Here is a 17,861-nt window from a genome sequence, read left to right as displayed (position 1 = left end):
CGTGCTAATGACTGGGTTAGGCTGGGTCACTGCCACCCATTATAATCTAATTAGTGATAGAGACTTACACGGGCTGAGTACCTGCTTCTCAGCTAACAATAACAATAAAGGAGGCTAATGGCAAGCTGGGAGGTGGTTTTTGATCTTGCAGAGAAACGCCAGGAGGCTCTGGTATTAGGAACATGGAGGATCAGGAGCAGGGAGGTAAAGTAAGAGCTATTTGTCAAAGTTAGGCAGTTTTCTGTGTGCTGTTGTAGGGATCTGGTGCAGTGATTCACCCAGTGCCTCTCTGAATCAGAGCCCCCTTGCTGCTGCTAGAGCTGGTCGTGAACATCAGAGATACCTGAAGCCATTTGAGGTGGATCCATAGACAGCTAAGGTTTTCCAAGAGAAAAGGTTCAAATTTGATCCCAAACAAGATCCCAATTGAATTTTACATTGAGTGAATGAACTTAGCAGGCTCTGTAAGATGCCCAGAGTAACACTGCTCTGTTTGTTTAGATTTGAAAACTACGGATGCAGTGAAGCAATCCTTGCTGTGAAGCAGTTAAGGCAAATTCCTCCTCATTAATCCTTAGGGGTTTGCTCATGGTTTATCCTGGTTGTGGAGATCCGCTGTTACATTATTTAACAAGTAGTCAGCAGAGCAGAAATGTTCCTCTAAGCCATCTAGAGTGTTAGGCATAGAGGATTTCTTCTCTTGCTAAATGTCTATGGGCTCTGATTTGAAAGAAAGTATTCTAATGAGGTAAAACATTTATAAAATCTTTGGTCCTTAATGTCCCAACCTTGCCAGGGTTGACAAATACTTGGAATCATAGAATAGTTAGGGTTGGAAAGGACGGACCTTAAGATCATTAAGAATGGAATAGAGTAGAAATGAAACCAGCTTTGTTCTGTTTCCCGGTGATCTTCAAGTTAACGGGAACAGCAGAAAGAGCAATGAGTTCAGAAGCCTTTTGTGGGATTTGGAAAAGGAGGAGGAAACAGTGTGTTGTGATTAGTCAGAGAATAGACTTGGAGGCTTGGGTAGCAAGGGGAAGTGAACTTGAAGACAAAATCATGCCTATGTACAAAAACCCCTTTCTGACACAATACCTGACCGGAGAGTGAAGAATGAGTAAGGAAAAGAGTTTTTAATGCAGCTGCCATGGGTTGCATGAAAAATGAGCCATCTCTTAGCAATGGCAGCAACTTGAATGGAGGTGAGTAACTAATTGCTCTCTGCATCCCGTTTGCAACTTTTCCTTTTTAGCTGTTCCTCTATAATGACAATTTTCTCCTTAACCTATAAATACCTAATTCCAATTACTTATATACCAAGTGGTCATTTACAAGGTGCTTGCAGCTCAGCCAACTCATTTCCCACGCCTGCCCTCGAATGGATGAATCACGCTGGAGAAACCTGTCATTTTACACTGTAGAAATAGTTTAATTGTTCCAAACCCTGCAGGATTCGCTTTGTTTTGTTTCCAAACATAGCAGCAGCTTTTAAAGATCACCTCTGCAGTGAAAACATGAATGTGCAGGCCAGGCTCCAAGCTCTAACTCTGAAAACCCCTTTGCTGAGCTCAATGCAAAGATTTGGTTTCACCAGTAATTAACACAACGTGTTTCTCCTAGCCCTCTGCGTGTGTTGCATCACTCCTGGCATCGCTGGTGGTGTTGCGGGCGTTTTCCTTCACTTTCATGTTTTCTTGGCATTCCTCCTTCTCTAGCTATTTTCACCAGTGATTAAAGCATGGCTCCAAAACCACAAGACAAAACCCGATGCCGCCAGATAGGCAGATACGGCGGAGCAGTGACTAAAACCATCCAGAACTGTTAGGTAGGCTTGATATATAATTTTTATTGTCTTGCTGGAGATAGAAGCAGCAAAGCAAGAAAGAAACTATTCCCAGTGGACACTGGTCTTTGCTTTGGCAGAAAGATTCAAAGCTCATTAAACTGAGAGACTTATCCTAATACCATGCTACCCTCCAGCCCTTTTAAAGGTGTTTGCTTGCAGAGGAGCAAGGGCTGGCAAGTAATGAGCAAGCAGATGAGCTTGAGGTTTTGGGTGAGATCCAATGCTGGGGTTGAATCCTGCTGTTAGTACTTGGGGCATTTTGGTGGCAGGTCACAGATGTTCTTGGTGTACTGGGGGCAGTAGCGCTGCACAGGGGGGCAATAACGCTGCACAGGGGGGCAATAACGCTGCACAGGGGGGCAATAGGACTGCACAGGGGTGTAGCAGGGCGTCACGTAGGTGAACTTCTGCACAGGCTGCCTCTGGATGGTGTAATGGCAGGAGGATCCTGAGCTGTGGCAGCCAGAGCTGGATCCATGGCAGCCAGAGCTGGATCCATGGCAGGAGGACTCATAGTCATGGCAGGACCCGCGGGAGCACATCTTCCTGGAGTATTGGCAAAGCTGTCAAGAGCAAGAGATCCATGTGGTGAGAGGAGCCCCACATTTACTTCTTCTATTCCCTCCCTTGGAACTAGAATTATCTTAAGGGCTTTTCAACAAGGTTTTCCTACCAAAACCATGATTCAAACTCATGATACTTGAGATCCCCAGTGAACTTCTCTTTCTTTTTGCCTACCTAATCCAGACTGAATCATAGACTCATAGAATAATTAGGGTTGGAAAGAACCTTAAGATCATCCAGTTCCAGCCCCCCTGCCATGGGCAGGGACACCTCACGCTAAACCATGTCACCCAAGGCTCTGTCCAACCTGGCCTTGAACACCGCCAGGGATGGAGCATTCACAACTTCCCTGGGCAACCCATTCCAGTGTCTCACCACCCTAACAGTAAAGAATTTCTTCCTTGTATCCAATCTAAACTTCCCCTGTTTAAGTTTTAACCTGTTACCCCTTGTCCTATCACTACAGTCCCTATACTTCAGATACTGGAAGGGTGCTATGAGATCTCCACGCAGCCTTCTCTTCTCTAAGCTGAATGTACCCTCAGTCCTGACTAATCTGGAGGGCTTGCTCTGGCAACTGCTGTGTGAAGCTAAATCCCTTCAAACCAACACAGTAAACTCCCAGGTCTCATCACCCTTGTGAACCAGAATGGAGGTCGTGTTGCCTGAGGATCCCTTTGCGTGCCTTTGCTGCACCTTCCCTGGTGATCCCATCCCTCCATCCACGATACTTGCCACAGAGCACCGCAAAGGTGCCAGGCATTTAGCTAAGTCCCAACTCCCAAGCTCCACAGAAACCTTTAGTGGAGCATCAACCAAGATAGTAAAATCGGTCTTACCCTCGTCAGCTACAAGGAGAAGCGTCTGGAAGCAAAGTCGAGTGACTGAGGAGGACTGCATCCAGTGATCTTTTATAGGGCTCCAAAAGGTTATCTTGGATGTGAGACACCTCTTTGTAATGGCAATTTAATTACTTCCACACTCAATCCCGGCGATGTTTGCACTACCCTATTTTTAGCCTCTTTGACGCACTGTATATCATCCGATATGCAATTCCTAATGGATTTTTCCATAAAGATTTTGGAAGGCATCTCCTTGCCGTTTCCTGGAGATTAACACTAATCTCATAGGTGTTAATTAGCTTGTGAATGGGCCACTGGGATTGCATCAGTAACTTAAGGTCTTTATATCTCAGAAATGCTGACTCCTGGGGTAGGGCCTACCGTTCTGTGCGGGTGACAGCTCAGGATTGTAATTTATATGTTGTTGAATGCCAAGAGGAAATGGGATTACGAGCTCCACAACTCATGGGTATGGCATGATGTTGGGAAGTCTGGCGTGATCCCTTCGTTTCCCCGGTACAGCAAAAAAATCAAGTATTTGTGATCATTCGTATGTTCTTTGACCTGGCTGGACTCATCAGATTGTTCCATGTGTATCAAAGGTTATTTAGTACTTCAGATCAGAGAAAAATGCCTGGTGATGAACTCTTTGCAGGGCACGAGGATGGTAAATTTTCCTGTTCCTTGGATTTTCTTTCCCTTTGTTAATATGATAGACTTTTTCACCTGACCTCACCTGCAGAAGTGTCTGGAAAGCGAAAGATTTGGAGAAATGGAACATTTGAGCTAAATACTGGGTTCTGCCACTGTCACTAGTGGTGAAATTATGGGCATTAAAGATGGATTTATAATCCAGTTTGACCTGGCCTTTGAAGCATGAGAAAATGAAGCCCATAACTCATCAACTTTGGAAAATGTTACCCATTAGAGTAATTTGCTAACTGCTAAAGAGAAGCGTTCTCTAAAGTACTGGTGTCCTACAACTTTTCTTCAGGCTAGAGGTGACATAATTGCTTGTGGTGAGTTTTGTGTAGCAAGGTAGGATTGCACAAATTCCTCAGGGACATTTTGTGACTCAGTTGTGTGTCCAAAACCCAGTCAGCGAAGCTGGTGCTTGTCTGACACTTCTCTTTTCCTCTGTGCTTTGGCCTCCAGCACCACACCAATGCTCCTCAGAAATCTTTCTACCTCCTCAACAGCCTTCCGAAACCTGGGTTATACCCACTTGAAAACTGTTTCTGAATCAAATTCAGATCTTGCTCAGGAAAACAGCATCTCTAAAGAGTTCTCATCTATTGCTTGTGATTCTTTTAGGGGAGTACGTAAGGGAAGCCCAATCTGCAGTAATTAAATATCAGTTTCAGGGCAATGTGGTGGTTGATACTTGCTCAGTTACATTCAGCATTGTTTGTTTTATAAGCTCTCCACAATTAAGCTGTTCAGATCTGTGTCTTACATGAGGTGGATCTTCTGACATTTCTCTGCTCCACATATACCAAGAGTATATAGGTATATATATATATATAAAAGAGTATATACTACTTAGAAACAACACTGGAATATAAAAAAGAAGTTTGTGACTTCTGTTTTCAGAGGTTCAGAAGTAATAAGAGATTTGAAAACCTTTGTATGCCCAAATTCTGAAGTTGAGCTTGGAGTTGCATATATTGAGTAAGAATATGAACAACTGTGAACTGCTTATTCCTCTTTCATTTAATGTGTCCAAAACAAAGGAATTTGCATTGAATTGACTTTGTTGTTGTTGTTTTCAAAGTGATGGGACAAAACTCTGTGTAGACCAACTCATTGGCTGGTGTAAGCAGGGGAAGGTTTGCTCTGTTCAGCCCTTTTTAGGTCCATTTCATTTTTGGTAGTTAAGAACTTTTCCCCCTTCTGATGTGTCTGTTTTCTTCCTGAATGAACATGGGAATTCTGAATGAACATGGGAATTGTTGGCCACCAACTATTGGGGCATTTTGAGAATAGGAAGAAATTGGACTAAAGAACCAGAAAACAAATTAAAAAGCCTAAAGAAAAAAAAAAAAGGAATAAAGAAACTGAAGCACAATACAGGTCTCATGAATTGTAAGATTTATTTCCCACACCCAGATGAGTACTGGAACAGAAGTGCATAGCACAGAAAGATTCCCAACAGTAATTATGCCCTGAATAATTAGAAAGGACATTTCCTGAATAATTAGAAAGAATGACACCGTGAATGATAATTAGGGGAACACTTCATCCAGACCAGTGGTGAGGCACATGACAGAGACCCAGGGATTTCAGTAAGGATGAGATGATCCATGGCCACAGCATCCAAGGGAGGAGTGAGCTGGTGGGTCCAGGTGCCAGAGCTGGATCCTGCTGTTAGTACTTGGGGCATTTCGGTGGCAGGTCACAGATGTTCTTGGTGTACTGGGGGCAGAAGGGAGCCGGGGGGTAGTAACGCTGCACAGGGGGGCAATAACGCTGCACAGGGGGGCAATAGGACTGCACAGGGGTGTAGCAGGGCGTCACGTAGGTGAACTTCTGCACAGGCTGCCTCTGGATGGTATAATGGCAGGAGGATCCTGAGCTGTGGCAGCCAGAGCTGGATCCATGGCAGCCAGAGCTGGATCCATGGCAGGAGGACTCATAGCTGTGGCAGGTCCCACGGGAGCACATCTTCCTGGAGTATCGGCAAAGCTGTAAGGGAGAAAAGAGACCATCAAGCTGATACAGCTGCCCCACTGTAACTTTCTTCTTTTTCCTTGGCTCTTTACCCATAGAAATTTTGTTTTCCTCTGTTTTGTAATGTATGGGATATCTTGACTCTAAAATTATCTTGGCTTGTCTTTTGGAGATGCTCTATGGTGGTCCAGCTCTGATGGGAATTTCTGTACCAAGAAGCTGCTGTTGGCTTTTTAAGTTGAATTTTACTTCTAAAATCACACTGACTTGTCTCAGATCTCTCTCCCTCCATCACCAGCTAGTCTGGGAATTAAATCCTTGCTAGGTCCCAAAGGTTGTCTTTGCAGATCTGGCCCTTCAAGTACTCCTATTTTCCTGTCATCCCATCTGCTGTAAGAAAATCATGGGCACCCTTTGTGTAACTTACACATATAGCCACCAAAACTAAGAAATTTCTAAGACAAAGGCAAGATCTAAATACAGAATTAGTCAGCTAGAATTCCTCTGTGAGCTCCTGCTCCTGAGAGTAGAAGAATCAATATAAGCCAACTTACCCTTTCTTGGAGCAAGCAAGAAGAGCACTGGGAGCTGCTGCTGAATGAAGGAGGAACAGAGGATGTTGAACTTTTATATCGTCCAAGGGGCTGTCTGAGAAATTATGCATCTCTTGGCAATGCTGACAATTAAGTTGTCACATTCATATTTATCTTCTGTGTCTAGTTTTTTAGCGCTTCCGATTTGACACAGTCAGGAAGAACAATTATGACTTTTTCTTAACATGTTAATAGGCAATGAATTTCCCAATCTGCTTTATAAGGGAATTTTGAAGGCAGTTGCATATTTATGTATGAAAAATGAACCTAACCCTAGAGTTATTAAGTGATTTGTTGTTGGGCAACCGGTATTGCATCAACATTCAATTCACAAGTGTTGACTCCTAACCCGCATGCTACCCCTTGGTCCACATGGCAGACTCACATTTTGATTGATATGTGCTTTTTGTGACACAAGGGACTGTAATTATCAGCCACGACTCACATGGACTCTACTTAGAGAGAAGTCCTGTTGACTAGCTCAAGCACACCTAACACCTCAACACCGGAGATGACGCTAGAAGGATGTCCCCAGTTCCATTTCTTCCGTTCCATTTCTGAGCCCATCAACCATCAACTCTCTTCCCCTTCTGCCACAATATTATCCTGTTTACATTCCTCCTAGAAGGGGATTTCAAATCCTAAGCAGGAAGGATTTGTGCTGGGAAGTTATCACCTGTTCGCATCCTGTTTCCAGATGCTAAATTGCTTCAGGCTCCTGTCTTACTTAAGCAGTTTTGTAATTTTTCCTCATTACAGTGTTTCATTATTTACCACCAAGTTTCTCCCACAATGGCCCAAGACTTGACTTCAAGACAATGAAATGGGTAATTGTTCTTTTCCTATGACTTCTCCTTATGTGATACTCTTTGGGAGCATCCCATAGGTCAGTCTTGCTGCAACCAGAACAATGTTGCTAACCAAGTTCAGAAGGGAGCAGCTACCCTTCTTGAGATGGTCTTCATAACTTTCAGGGTTTATTTTCATGTCACTTTTTTGGGGGGGAGCAAATTAACTGCTACTCTGCCAACAGTTTTGTATTAAAATTCAGTTTTGTATTCAAACTCTTAATGATGCTAATTCATTATGAATTTGAAAATACATCCTGGAAAAGCATAGTTTCATATTCTGGTTGAGGTTCTTTCTTTTTCAAGGCCAAGACTGAGCAAAACCCCAGTGATTTTAAAGTCTTTTAAAGCCCTTGTTTAGGAAAATCTCACCTACAGTCTTCTGAAAAGCATGGAGAGTTATAAGTAATGAAAGAATGGTTCATCTAGGTTGATAAAGTGGTATTTTTGGGGAAGTCTCTTGTGTCATTTTTCCATCACGCAGGTTGCACCTATCCCTTTTGCAGATACTCAGAGTTAATGATGGAAGCTGAAGCTTGTTGTCAAGCTCTTTGTGAAACCGATGCAGAGAAACAGGCCCTGGCGGAAGAAAGCGAGCAATCCTGTTCTAGAATAGATGTCTCAGCTAGATGGGTTGGTTGTCAGCTGAGTAGATGATAAGGATAGTCTTAGGTTATCAAAAGTAGTGAGAGATTTAGCATTTATTTTGAACAGTGTGGGATTTTCATCGAAAACACTAATTTGAAGTTCAGGGAAGGAAGGGGAGGGATAGAGAAGAATTTGAGGCACCTATTTGCATTTATTAGACACCTTAAAATGTTTGTAATCCTGAGTCAGAGTGACAAATGAAGTATGAAGAGCTGCTGAAGTAGGGAACTGGGAAGGACATTCCTAGGCTTCACAGGGTACAGATTGGCTCATTGTGTTCTTGTCCATAAATGCCTTCATCTGTTGCAAAATTGCATCTGGAATGATGGGCTTTCATTCACTTAGAAAATTTGGGATGTGTGCATTTTGTGATAAGTTGGAGAAGAAAAGAATGAGAAGTCAGAGGTAAAGATAATTCTTGAGTAAAGAGAACAAAATAATCATAAAATCATTTTTTTTTCCTTGGAAATGAAATTTTATTGTCTCATCATAATGTTTTAGAGGTTGACATATCATGTGTAAGCCACCACCAGCAGAAATCAGTCCCAGTCTTTTGGGAAAGAGCATAGAACAGATCTGATTTATGTTTTGAAGGAAATTCTAATCACAGATGAGGTGATCAAGGATTCACACAGATCAAAATATGAGAAAAGAGAACCAGGGATTCAAGCTTTAGGCATCAAGAGCATCCAAGGGAAGAGTGAGCCGGTGGGTCCAATGCCGGGGCCGGATCCTGCTGTTAGAACTTGGGGCATTTTGGTGGCAGGTCACAGACGTTCTTGGTTAACTGGGAGCAGAAGGGGGCCGGAGGGCAGTAGCGCTGCATGGGGGGGAAATAGGGCTGCACAGGGGGGCAATAGGTCTGCACAGGGGTGTAGCAGGGCGTCACGTAGTTGAACTTCTGCACAGGCTGCCTCTGGATGGTGTAATGGCAGGAGGATCCTGTGTCATGGCAGGAGGAGTGGGATTCATGGCAGGAGGTTTCATGGCTGTGGCAGGCCCTGCGGGAGCACATCTTTCCAGAGTACTGGCAAAGCTGGAAGGAAGAGAGAATTAGTCACGCTGGTACGGTGGCCCCAGTCTGTATGAGCATACCTGCATTCTCTAATTTGCTCTGGATTGCCCCATTTTCTTACTAATTCCTAATTCTTCAGGGATAAGAAAGTGATTTCAATGCTGATTAGGTATTTATAATGATGTATATTATGTGAGGATTTACATCCCCCAGTAAGACCATGAGCTTTTACAGCTGCAATTTGCTTTGCAGAGGAAAACTACTGAAGACATCCATTTCCCATAGGCAGCCTCAGGACCTTCAGTGTCTTCTACTCAAAAGCTTCAAAGCCTCTTTTCCATAAAATCCTCTCTCTGTATTTTCCAATTTTTCTGTTATTTTGGTTCATCTTGAGCCTCATCCTGCTCACCCTATATCCCAGTTGCTGTTTGAGTGAATAGAACAGCTTCTGTGAGTAACAAGAGCTTGGTCTCTGGCATGACCGAAGTCAAGACATGTGGAATATCATACTCCAACTCAACTAAAGCTTGTACAAAAGTATTTGGTTTCATAAAGAAACTCAAGAGAAACAGAAAAATTGGACTTACCCCTTCAGCAACAGGAATGAATGTGTTTAGGAGCAAAGAAGCGAATGAAGGAAACTGGGATGAGAAACCTTTTATACTCTTCCAAAGGTTTATCTGGGACATGAGGCATCTCTTGGCAAGTGTAACCTAATTACATATCCCAACCCATTTCAATCCCCTGTATTCAGCTTCCCACATTTTCCCTTTGATGCACTGTACTTTTAGCATTGTAATTGTCCCATAGGATATTAATAGCACTCTAATTCCTTTGCCTCCCTATGAAAGATATTGGAAGGTATTTCACACAAAGTGACGCCAATACCAAAGAAACTACTGGATCCGGTCACGGGCAGCAAGTATCAAGTGGAAGAGATGTTTGTAATTCAGTAGAACCATTTCCTCAAGCAGTGCCAGGATGTCACATGGACTGAGAGGTAAATGTGATCACACCTCCATGTGAAAGAAAAATCCTTGCTAATCTTAACACATGTGGATTATGTTTAAGGCAGGAATACTTCAGTTGAATTGCCTAATGGCACAGGATATTGTAATGAGAGATCCAGCATTATCCCATCGATGTCTTCACTAATAATTTCAACCTGTCTGCATGGTGTGTCCTATCAAAGATTTCTATTATTATTGTGTTGACCTGTCATAACATAAGAAGGACATGGAACTGTTGGAGCAAGTCCAGAGGTGGCCACAAGGACCATCAGGGGCTGGAGCATCTCCCATACAAAGGCTGAGAATACTGGGGCTGGGCAGCCTGGAGAAGAGAAGCTATGTGGAGACCTCAGATCAGCTTCTAGTGTCTGAATGGTACTACAAGGATGCTGGAGAGGGACTCTTCATTGGGACTGTAGTGACAGGACAAGGGGTGATGAGTTCAGACTGAAACAGGGGAAGTTCAGGTTAAATGTAAGGAAGTGTGAGGGTGATGAGGCTCTGGCAGAGGCTGCCCAGAGAAGTGATAAATGCTCCATCCCTGGCAGTGTTCAAGGCCAGGCTGGATGGGGCATGGAGCAACCTGGTCTAGTGTGAGGTATCCCTGCCCATGTCAGGGGGTTGGAACTAGATGAATGTAAGGTTCTTTCTAACTCAAACCATTCTATGACACTGGCTGGTCATATTTGTTATGGAAAAATGCATTGGACAAGGCTCTAGCTCAAGAAAATATAAACCAAGCTGTGTAATCTGGTAGAGGTAGATGCTTCTGAGCCTGGATTTTCCTGTGAATCATGGATGAACACTGGTCTTCCTCTCCGTGCCTATGTACAGGTCATGCCCATCTAACCCAACAATTACTCTTTCTTGTCCCATAAAAGGGAAGAATGTGTCAACACCAGGATGGCATCGTGGATTAGACTTCAGGCACAACTGATTTTGGGTGATGCTCTCCTGACTCACTGGGATCCCTGAAACAGGTCCATTCACCTCCGTGTTTCAGTATCACAATGTACAGAATGAACCCATAAATATCTTGCTGTAAAGTTTTATTTTGGCTGTGGTTAGGCAACACCTTTAGAAACCTTTGATCTCGTATGGAGTAAATCTGTTGTCATATAAAAGAGAGAAGATAGTAAAAATACAAAAGTACATCAGATGTCGATATTGGCAACTAAAGGCACAAACAAGCCTGGCTGTGGTCAGGGGAGAGCAAAGACCCAATTCTCTAGGAGCGCATCACTGCTGAAGCCTCCAGCTTTATAAAGTTCCCCTGTTTCGGGCCATTCCCTTCAGTTTGACTTTACTTCTCCTATTGCTCTCCTGTTCTTGACTAAGGTATGTGATTTGACTGATCATCCAGGGCATTTATGAAAGCTTATCGGTAGACTATAGCTCTGTGTTTACCCACTTGGCTTGGCTTTGCCTAAAACTGCTTGTTTATTGTGCATAGTGCAAGAAAGAGATACTTTCTATGGAGTATTTCTGATATTTCATTGATAAACAAGACAATAGAAATTAGGTTTTTGGAATAAATATCAAACTTACAGGAAAACATGATAGTATCTTATATGTCATTCAGAAGATATGTTATAGACAATGATAAAATTGGCGGGGGTGGGTGGAAAAAGGCCAAAGTTTCTACAGGTAAGTCCTCTATTTTTGGTTGGCCCTGCTTATCTTGAACTGCATAGCATCACTATGAAGTGACCATAAAATCATAGAATGGTTTGGGTTGGAAAGGACCCCAAGATCATCTAGTTCCAGCCCCCCCCAAATTGCTAAATATAAAAAAAATTGCATTAAAAAATACAGCATAATTGCATAAAAAGATATTGTCTTGCTTTCACCATAGAGCTACCTTTCCTTTTGGTGATTCCGCCACACAAAATGGCATGCTCTTCTGGGAGAGAATCCTTCTTCAACTTGAACTCAACCTGGTATGACCCAGCAGGCTCCTGGCTGGACACTCGGCGCACACCTCTCCTCTATGCCTACGGCTGTGGCTGTGCCCATGGCAGAGACTTGTGCCTGGGTGGCCACGACTACCGGCACTACGGCTACTACCGCTCGGTCTGCTCCGAGCCAGCACCGTGCCAGGGAAATGGGTGTTCTCACTGTGCTGGGGAGCTGGTGAGCAACTGTGAGGAGTGTGGAGCATGCCATAGCTATGGGGTGTGCTCAGAGGAGTGTTGTGGGGGATGCTGTGATTAATAGGAGATCAGGGTGTGAGGGACCTTGGCATGGTCTCGGACTGTCACACATTGCTGTATTCAGCCACAATGCTGTGTAGGAGCCCATCACTTGTTTAGGGCTGAGAAAGGTGCTTAGCACATAAAGTCCTTTCGCTTCTCTTTTCTCATGTTTCCTTGGGTTTATCATGCTTTTTGTGGTCTCTCTCCCACTCTTCCCCTGCTGACTTGACAGAGAATATCTCCTCTGTCTTCATGGCAGGGGGAAGGGGAGGGATAATTTCCTGCTGAATTTATGCAATCTGCTTTCCTGCTTCACTTCCCAGATGTGTGTGCTGAGATAAAACTCCAGCTCACAGGTTTGCTGTCTCTCTTCCTCTGGCTCTTTCTAAGTCTCTCCTTAAATGAATGACACAACCTGAAGTGCTTCAACCTGGCCAAGAGCGTAGGTGAAAACTTGGACTGCTTAGAAAGAATTAAGATAGGAGATTTTATCTCCCCTTCCCCTAAACGTTCTCAGTCAGACTCAAAGCCAGCCTGGAGCCTTGTGTCTGGCTTGGTTTCAACCTCCCATTTGGCACAGGATGGGTTTGGCCCTGGCAGAGGGGTACCTGGGTGTCTGGAGGGACAGGGACTGTCGATGGCATCACACAACAACTTCATGCACAGTCACTCTGACCCTGATGCTCTTTCCTTGCACCTGCAATCATGTACCTTGCATATAGGAATGATGCTCCTCGTTATTTTAATTAACAGTAATAATAAAACAAGTGTTAATAATAAGTTTCTCATTCCTTTCAAAGATTCAGTGCAAACCCTTTGCTAATTAAATATCTAGCACATTACACACAATACTGCTCTCAAACCACAGAGGCATGAATTCCTGCTGCAATCTGCTTCCCTGCTGGTGGACACTGGAGGAGAACCTGTGAATGAATCTAGTGCAATGTAAAATACATCTGCTGAATTTTATGGCCATCTGCCTATTTGATATTCTTTTTTTTTCTATATCTTCAAGGGAAACTTGGAAATTTTATAGTTTCTGCTGAGAAAATTTAGCTTAAACCTTGGTAGGAACTGGGAACATATTTTTGTTTCTCAGTCTTTCTCTTGTTTTCCAGGTGTGTTGTTTATAGGGCTAGAGTTCATAGTGGGAGTCAATGCTGCAGTGCATGGTCTGACTTAAACCCACTTTTATTTCGCATCAGCCAGTATTTCATCTAGGCAATTTGGACTTCTTGGGATTTTTAGGGAAGGTAGGGTTACCTATCTCACCCCATAGTTTCTGTTTAGGATAGGTCAGAAGCAAGATTAAGTATGATGTAGTCCTTCCTCTACTTATATCCTGTTGTTTATGGTGATCAGACCCTTAGAGATGGAGTCTGCTTCTTGCTCATCGGCCACGAATGAAGCTGAATCTTTGCTTTTGGCTCCTTCAGAATGTGCCTGTGAGGTTCTGAGGCTCAGGGCTGGTTGTTGCAGAGCCAAGCGCTTGGATTGGTGAGAGATCCTGATCTTTACCTTCAACCCAGACAGCTTTTGCAAACCCAGCATCTGGATTTGTCTGGCAGATGCACAAGGTGTGGGGACTGGAGAGCTGAGCTTAGGAACCCTGCTGCCATTGAAGTGCAAAGCAGCTCCCATCAATGAAGGTGAGCTTGGAATGATGCTAAAGATAAGAAGAGTAACAGTGGAAAAACACCAAGACACCAGCATATTTTGTGAGCTTTAAGTTTTAATATCACATCTTTGCTACTGGAGACAGAAGCAGGAAATCAATGGGTTGAAACTCTCGCGCGTGCGAGGGCAGTTCATGTTTCTGTCATGCTAATGCCACTTTGCCTTATCAGGAGTGGGGAGAGGTAATACGTGCTGGAGGGAAGGGGCAGGACCTGCCCAAGCTCAGGGCTGCATCTTGCACGGGGAGAGGGGAGAAGTGCAGCCCCCATCGAAACTCCTTGTCCCTTCACTTCTGCTGCTGCGGGGGCCACTGCACCGGCTGCTTGATCTGTTGTTGCTCCAGGCAGGGAGCAGGAGCCACCGGGACCTGCCCGGGCACGGTGACCACAGGGCCCTGGGGAGGGAGGACCACGACGGGTGTCACATCCTGCACGGCGCTCACTTCGTGGCAGACGACCTCCTCGGAGCCGTGGCAAGACCTCTCGCGGTCGTGGCAGGAGGAACCTCCGCTGTGGCAGGAGCTCTCGGTGTTGTGGCAGCCTCTGTCTCCACGGGAGCACATGGTTCGGTTGGGGTGGTCAACCCTAGGGAGGAGAAACCATTGTCAGTAAGTGTGTGAAGGGCAGCGTGTTTGCCTCCCTCTGCTTTGGCCTTTCCTTGGTGTGTTTTTGAGCCTGCTGGGGCTCGTCAGGATCTGCCCGTCCCGTTGCCCCAGCTTAGAGTTTTGTTCTCACAGTGCTGGACCACCCCACACCATCTCAAAGCCTCCATGACCCCCTCAGCATCCCTGATCTCCATCTCTCCCAGGCTCCATGAGCCATTTCCCTGCTCTCTTTTGCTGCATCCCATAAGCATTGGTGCAAGACACCCTGGGATTATCTCAGGCTGTGTAACGGAGGAGCAAATGAGCTGTGGGCTGACAGTTTATGCTGCACTGACAAGAGGTATATTGGCAAGGGTCTGAAAAACTCACAGCCTAAAGGGGCCCTGGCACAGGCAGTGAATTTGTAGCCAGGACTGGTAGTATCAGAGCCTTGGCAAAATGCACTTGCAAAGCCATTTGCTCAAAATGAAAATACTCCTCTGCCTTCTTCCCTTCTTGTGTCCTCTGCTCTCTCTGTGCCCTATGGACCCAATTTCCTGAGTTATGAGCATCTAAACCATCTTCTGAGGAGAGCTGAGATTTCAGGAGGCAGAAGGCATTCAGATGCAGGTAAGTGAGCTGAAGGCTGTTCATGCTGCTCCTTCCTCTCATCGCTTAAATCTGCCTTCTGAGTTCTTTCTTAAGGTTCTTCAATGACAGCTTAATGTTTTCAGCTCCTGAAGATTTCCATTTTCCAAAGGAGCTTAATAAAGCAGTCAGGCTTGGAAGTGCAATTAAAGTTCCTAGTTTAAACCAGAGGTTTCTTATGAAAGATCACCCTTCTGTCTCCCATTCATTCCCAAATCCCATCCATAGAATCATAAAATGGTTTGGCTTGGAAAGGACCTTAAAACCTTTCCTTTCTTATTTCCAATTTGTCTTTTGGGAACTGGGAGTCCTGAGCCCTGAAGTAATGCAAATATATCTATGTGTGATAAGAACAATACATTTTGCATAATAAATAGGCAATCTTGAGACCAATTTTGATGGCACAAAATTGCCCCAGCAAGAATTTGGCTCCCAATAATCCCAGCACCTGCGGACAGATCTGTCTGTTTAAGAACATAACTCTGCTCAGCTCAGCAAGTTATCATAGGAAGGAAACGTTAGCAGTGGAATAGCAACTCACCTTGGCTGTGAAGGCTCTGCAGAAGAAGAAGAGCGGAGTGAATGAGTTGCTCTCCCATCCGAGAACTTTTATACAGTTCCTAACTCCCTTCCTGAAAATGCAATAAACCCCTGGGGGAAAATGACCAACGTATTTACAAAACAGCCCCGCCTCTAATTATGCCCCATCTTCAAAAGCTTATTCAACCTGGTTTCTTTGATTGACTTGTCATACAGTAGATTGTCTTCCTTGTGTTACACAGCTTTAATTGCAACCCTGCCCCGTGCAGGTTGTAATGCTCGAAGAGTGAAAACCGTGTGGGTGGTTTGACTGTCTCACTGTCATGCCAAGATGAGTTTGAGGTTGCAAAATGGGTGGCAAAGGTGGTGCTTTTTTGGGTTTCTATCCTCCTGAAGCCTCTTGCCCAAAGTCTGGAAGGGAGGAGAGGTCACGATGACCGGTCACCTCTAAGTGCTCTTGGCAGGATTGGGTCTTGCACAGTGGACAAGAGGCAGCACTTTCAGGTCCTTGCCATAGAAACTGGTGAGTTTTTAGGAAGTCCTCATCACATGTGGATGCTGGAGCGGGAATCTTCATCAGGGAGTGTAGTGATAGGACAAGGAATGGTGGGTTCAAACTTAAACAGGGGAAGTTCAGATTAGGTATAAAGAAGTTCCTCCCTGTGAGGGTGGTGAGATGCTGGCACAGGGTGCTCAGAGAAGATGCCATCCCTGTCAGTGTTCAAGGCCAGGTTGGACATGGCTTGGAGCAACCTGCTTTAGTGTGACGTCCCTGCCCATGGCAGGGGTTGGAACTGGATGAGCTTTAAAGTCCCTTCCAACCCAAACCATTCCATGGCTCTGATTCTTTGATGTCCTCTGAAAGCATCTTTAAAGTTGTCTTCACCCTCTAAGACATCTGCAGGTGCCAGAAGTTTAGCCAAGGGTCCCCTCTTGATCTCTGCTCTCTGACTGTGTCATTGCCCAGAGCAATAAAAGCAGGATAATGAAGCCTGTGGCGACTGTGGCTGGCTCCAAGAGCTACAACTGGAAAGTGACCTGGCAAGGCCAGGTAGCGGTACAGGCCACTTTTGGATGTCTTGACTTATACCTATGAATACCCCCAAAATGTGGTGCAGTTTCTCTACCTGTGTCACCTACTTCATGTCAGATTTTACAGCCATTTCACTGATACTGACAGTTCCCCCTGATCTTCATTGCTGCCGTTTTTCCCTGGCCAACACTAAAAAGCCTTGACCACAATTGCTCTTTTAAAATGCCTGGTTTTCTGCTGTTTTAGTTGGTTTTTCATTTGCCTGGCTCTGAAGCAGCCATTGCCTGTGATGGGAAATATGTGCCTACAGAACCCTCTTGAGCAAACCTTGCACCCATGAGTAAGCTGTGAGTAAAGCACTAGCTCAGAGACCACGTACCTAGCTGACCATGCATCTCAAGCTCGCCCAGCTCTTCCCTAGGGCAGGATGGGTGCATTCTGGGTGCAGAGCAGCAGTCTGGCCCTGGTGAAATCAGCTGTGCAACCATGGCTTTGCAACAGCCCCGGTTTCACCTTTTTCCTCCCATTAGTGACTTGACTGTGCAATTTTTGCCCTCTGTTTTCACTCCTTTTGCACCTGACTCCCTCTGCAAGCATGGGAGTCAAGGTTTTGTTGGGCAGAGACTGACCGAACATCTGAAGCAGAGGGGTGGCTCCCACTTGCTATCTCCAAACAATTTCTTTAGCTTCTATCCAGAGGCACCAGTTCTGACTTTCATCAAGAAGCCAGATTCATGTTTACCATTCAACCTGCCTGTTTACTAACAGCCAAAGCAGAGGGGGCCCTGGCTTTTGCAAGCACCAACATGCTTGTGGGCAAGAGTCCTGCGTTATCACAGTTCGTCAGCCATGAAGAACGATGTTGCACAACAAGGGAGGAGGAAATCTTCAGGTACAAATGCGCATGTGTATCCTGTGTATAAAATCCAGCCTCTGCCTGCTCTCACCCTCATGCTGGAGATGAGCTATAGCTGCCCTAATGTGCAGAAGAAGGCAGTGGGATGCAGCCCCAGCTCCTTGTGTTCAAGATCTGGGTGCAAGAGCATCTTCCTTCTCCCTGGGTCTATTATACTATCACAGAACCCCAAACTGGTTTGAGTGGGAAGGAACTTTAAAACTCATCCAGTTCCAATCCCCTGCCATAGG

At 44.9% G+C, this 17,861-nt stretch overlaps 1 protein-coding gene and 1 long non-coding RNA gene across 2 annotated transcripts; one reads left to right on the top strand and one right to left on the bottom strand.

Annotated features, from left to right (window-relative positions):
* The first annotated feature begins 157 nt into the window (after positions 1 to 157).
* LOC133262834 (uncharacterized) lies at positions 158 to 8,013 on the top strand. The gene is made up of 3 exons (XR_009741406.1): positions 158 to 209; positions 1,719 to 1,828; positions 7,873 to 8,013. It is a non-coding gene; the product is annotated as an uncharacterized LOC133262834 (long non-coding RNA).
* Positions 8,014 to 14,055: 6,042 nt separating this feature from the next.
* Positions 14,056 to 14,473, bottom strand: LOC133262889 (uncharacterized). Its single transcript, XM_061442399.1, has one exon. The coding sequence runs from the start codon at positions 14,471 to 14,473 to the stop codon at positions 14,198 to 14,200; it is 276 nt and encodes a 91-aa protein (XP_061298383.1). The 3' UTR covers positions 14,056 to 14,197.
* Between the last annotated feature and the right edge of the window lie 3,388 nt (positions 14,474 to 17,861).

This window comes from Pezoporus flaviventris, unplaced genomic scaffold (assembly GCF_033815535.1).
Source record: "Pezoporus flaviventris isolate CSIRO_AGI_PZ_B2104156 unplaced genomic scaffold, CSIRO_AGI_Pfla_v1 ptg000225l, whole genome shotgun sequence".
Taxonomy (NCBI): Eukaryota; Metazoa; Chordata; class Aves; order Psittaciformes; family Psittacidae; genus Pezoporus; species Pezoporus flaviventris.
This window is presented reverse-complemented; position numbering and strand designations above follow the sequence as displayed.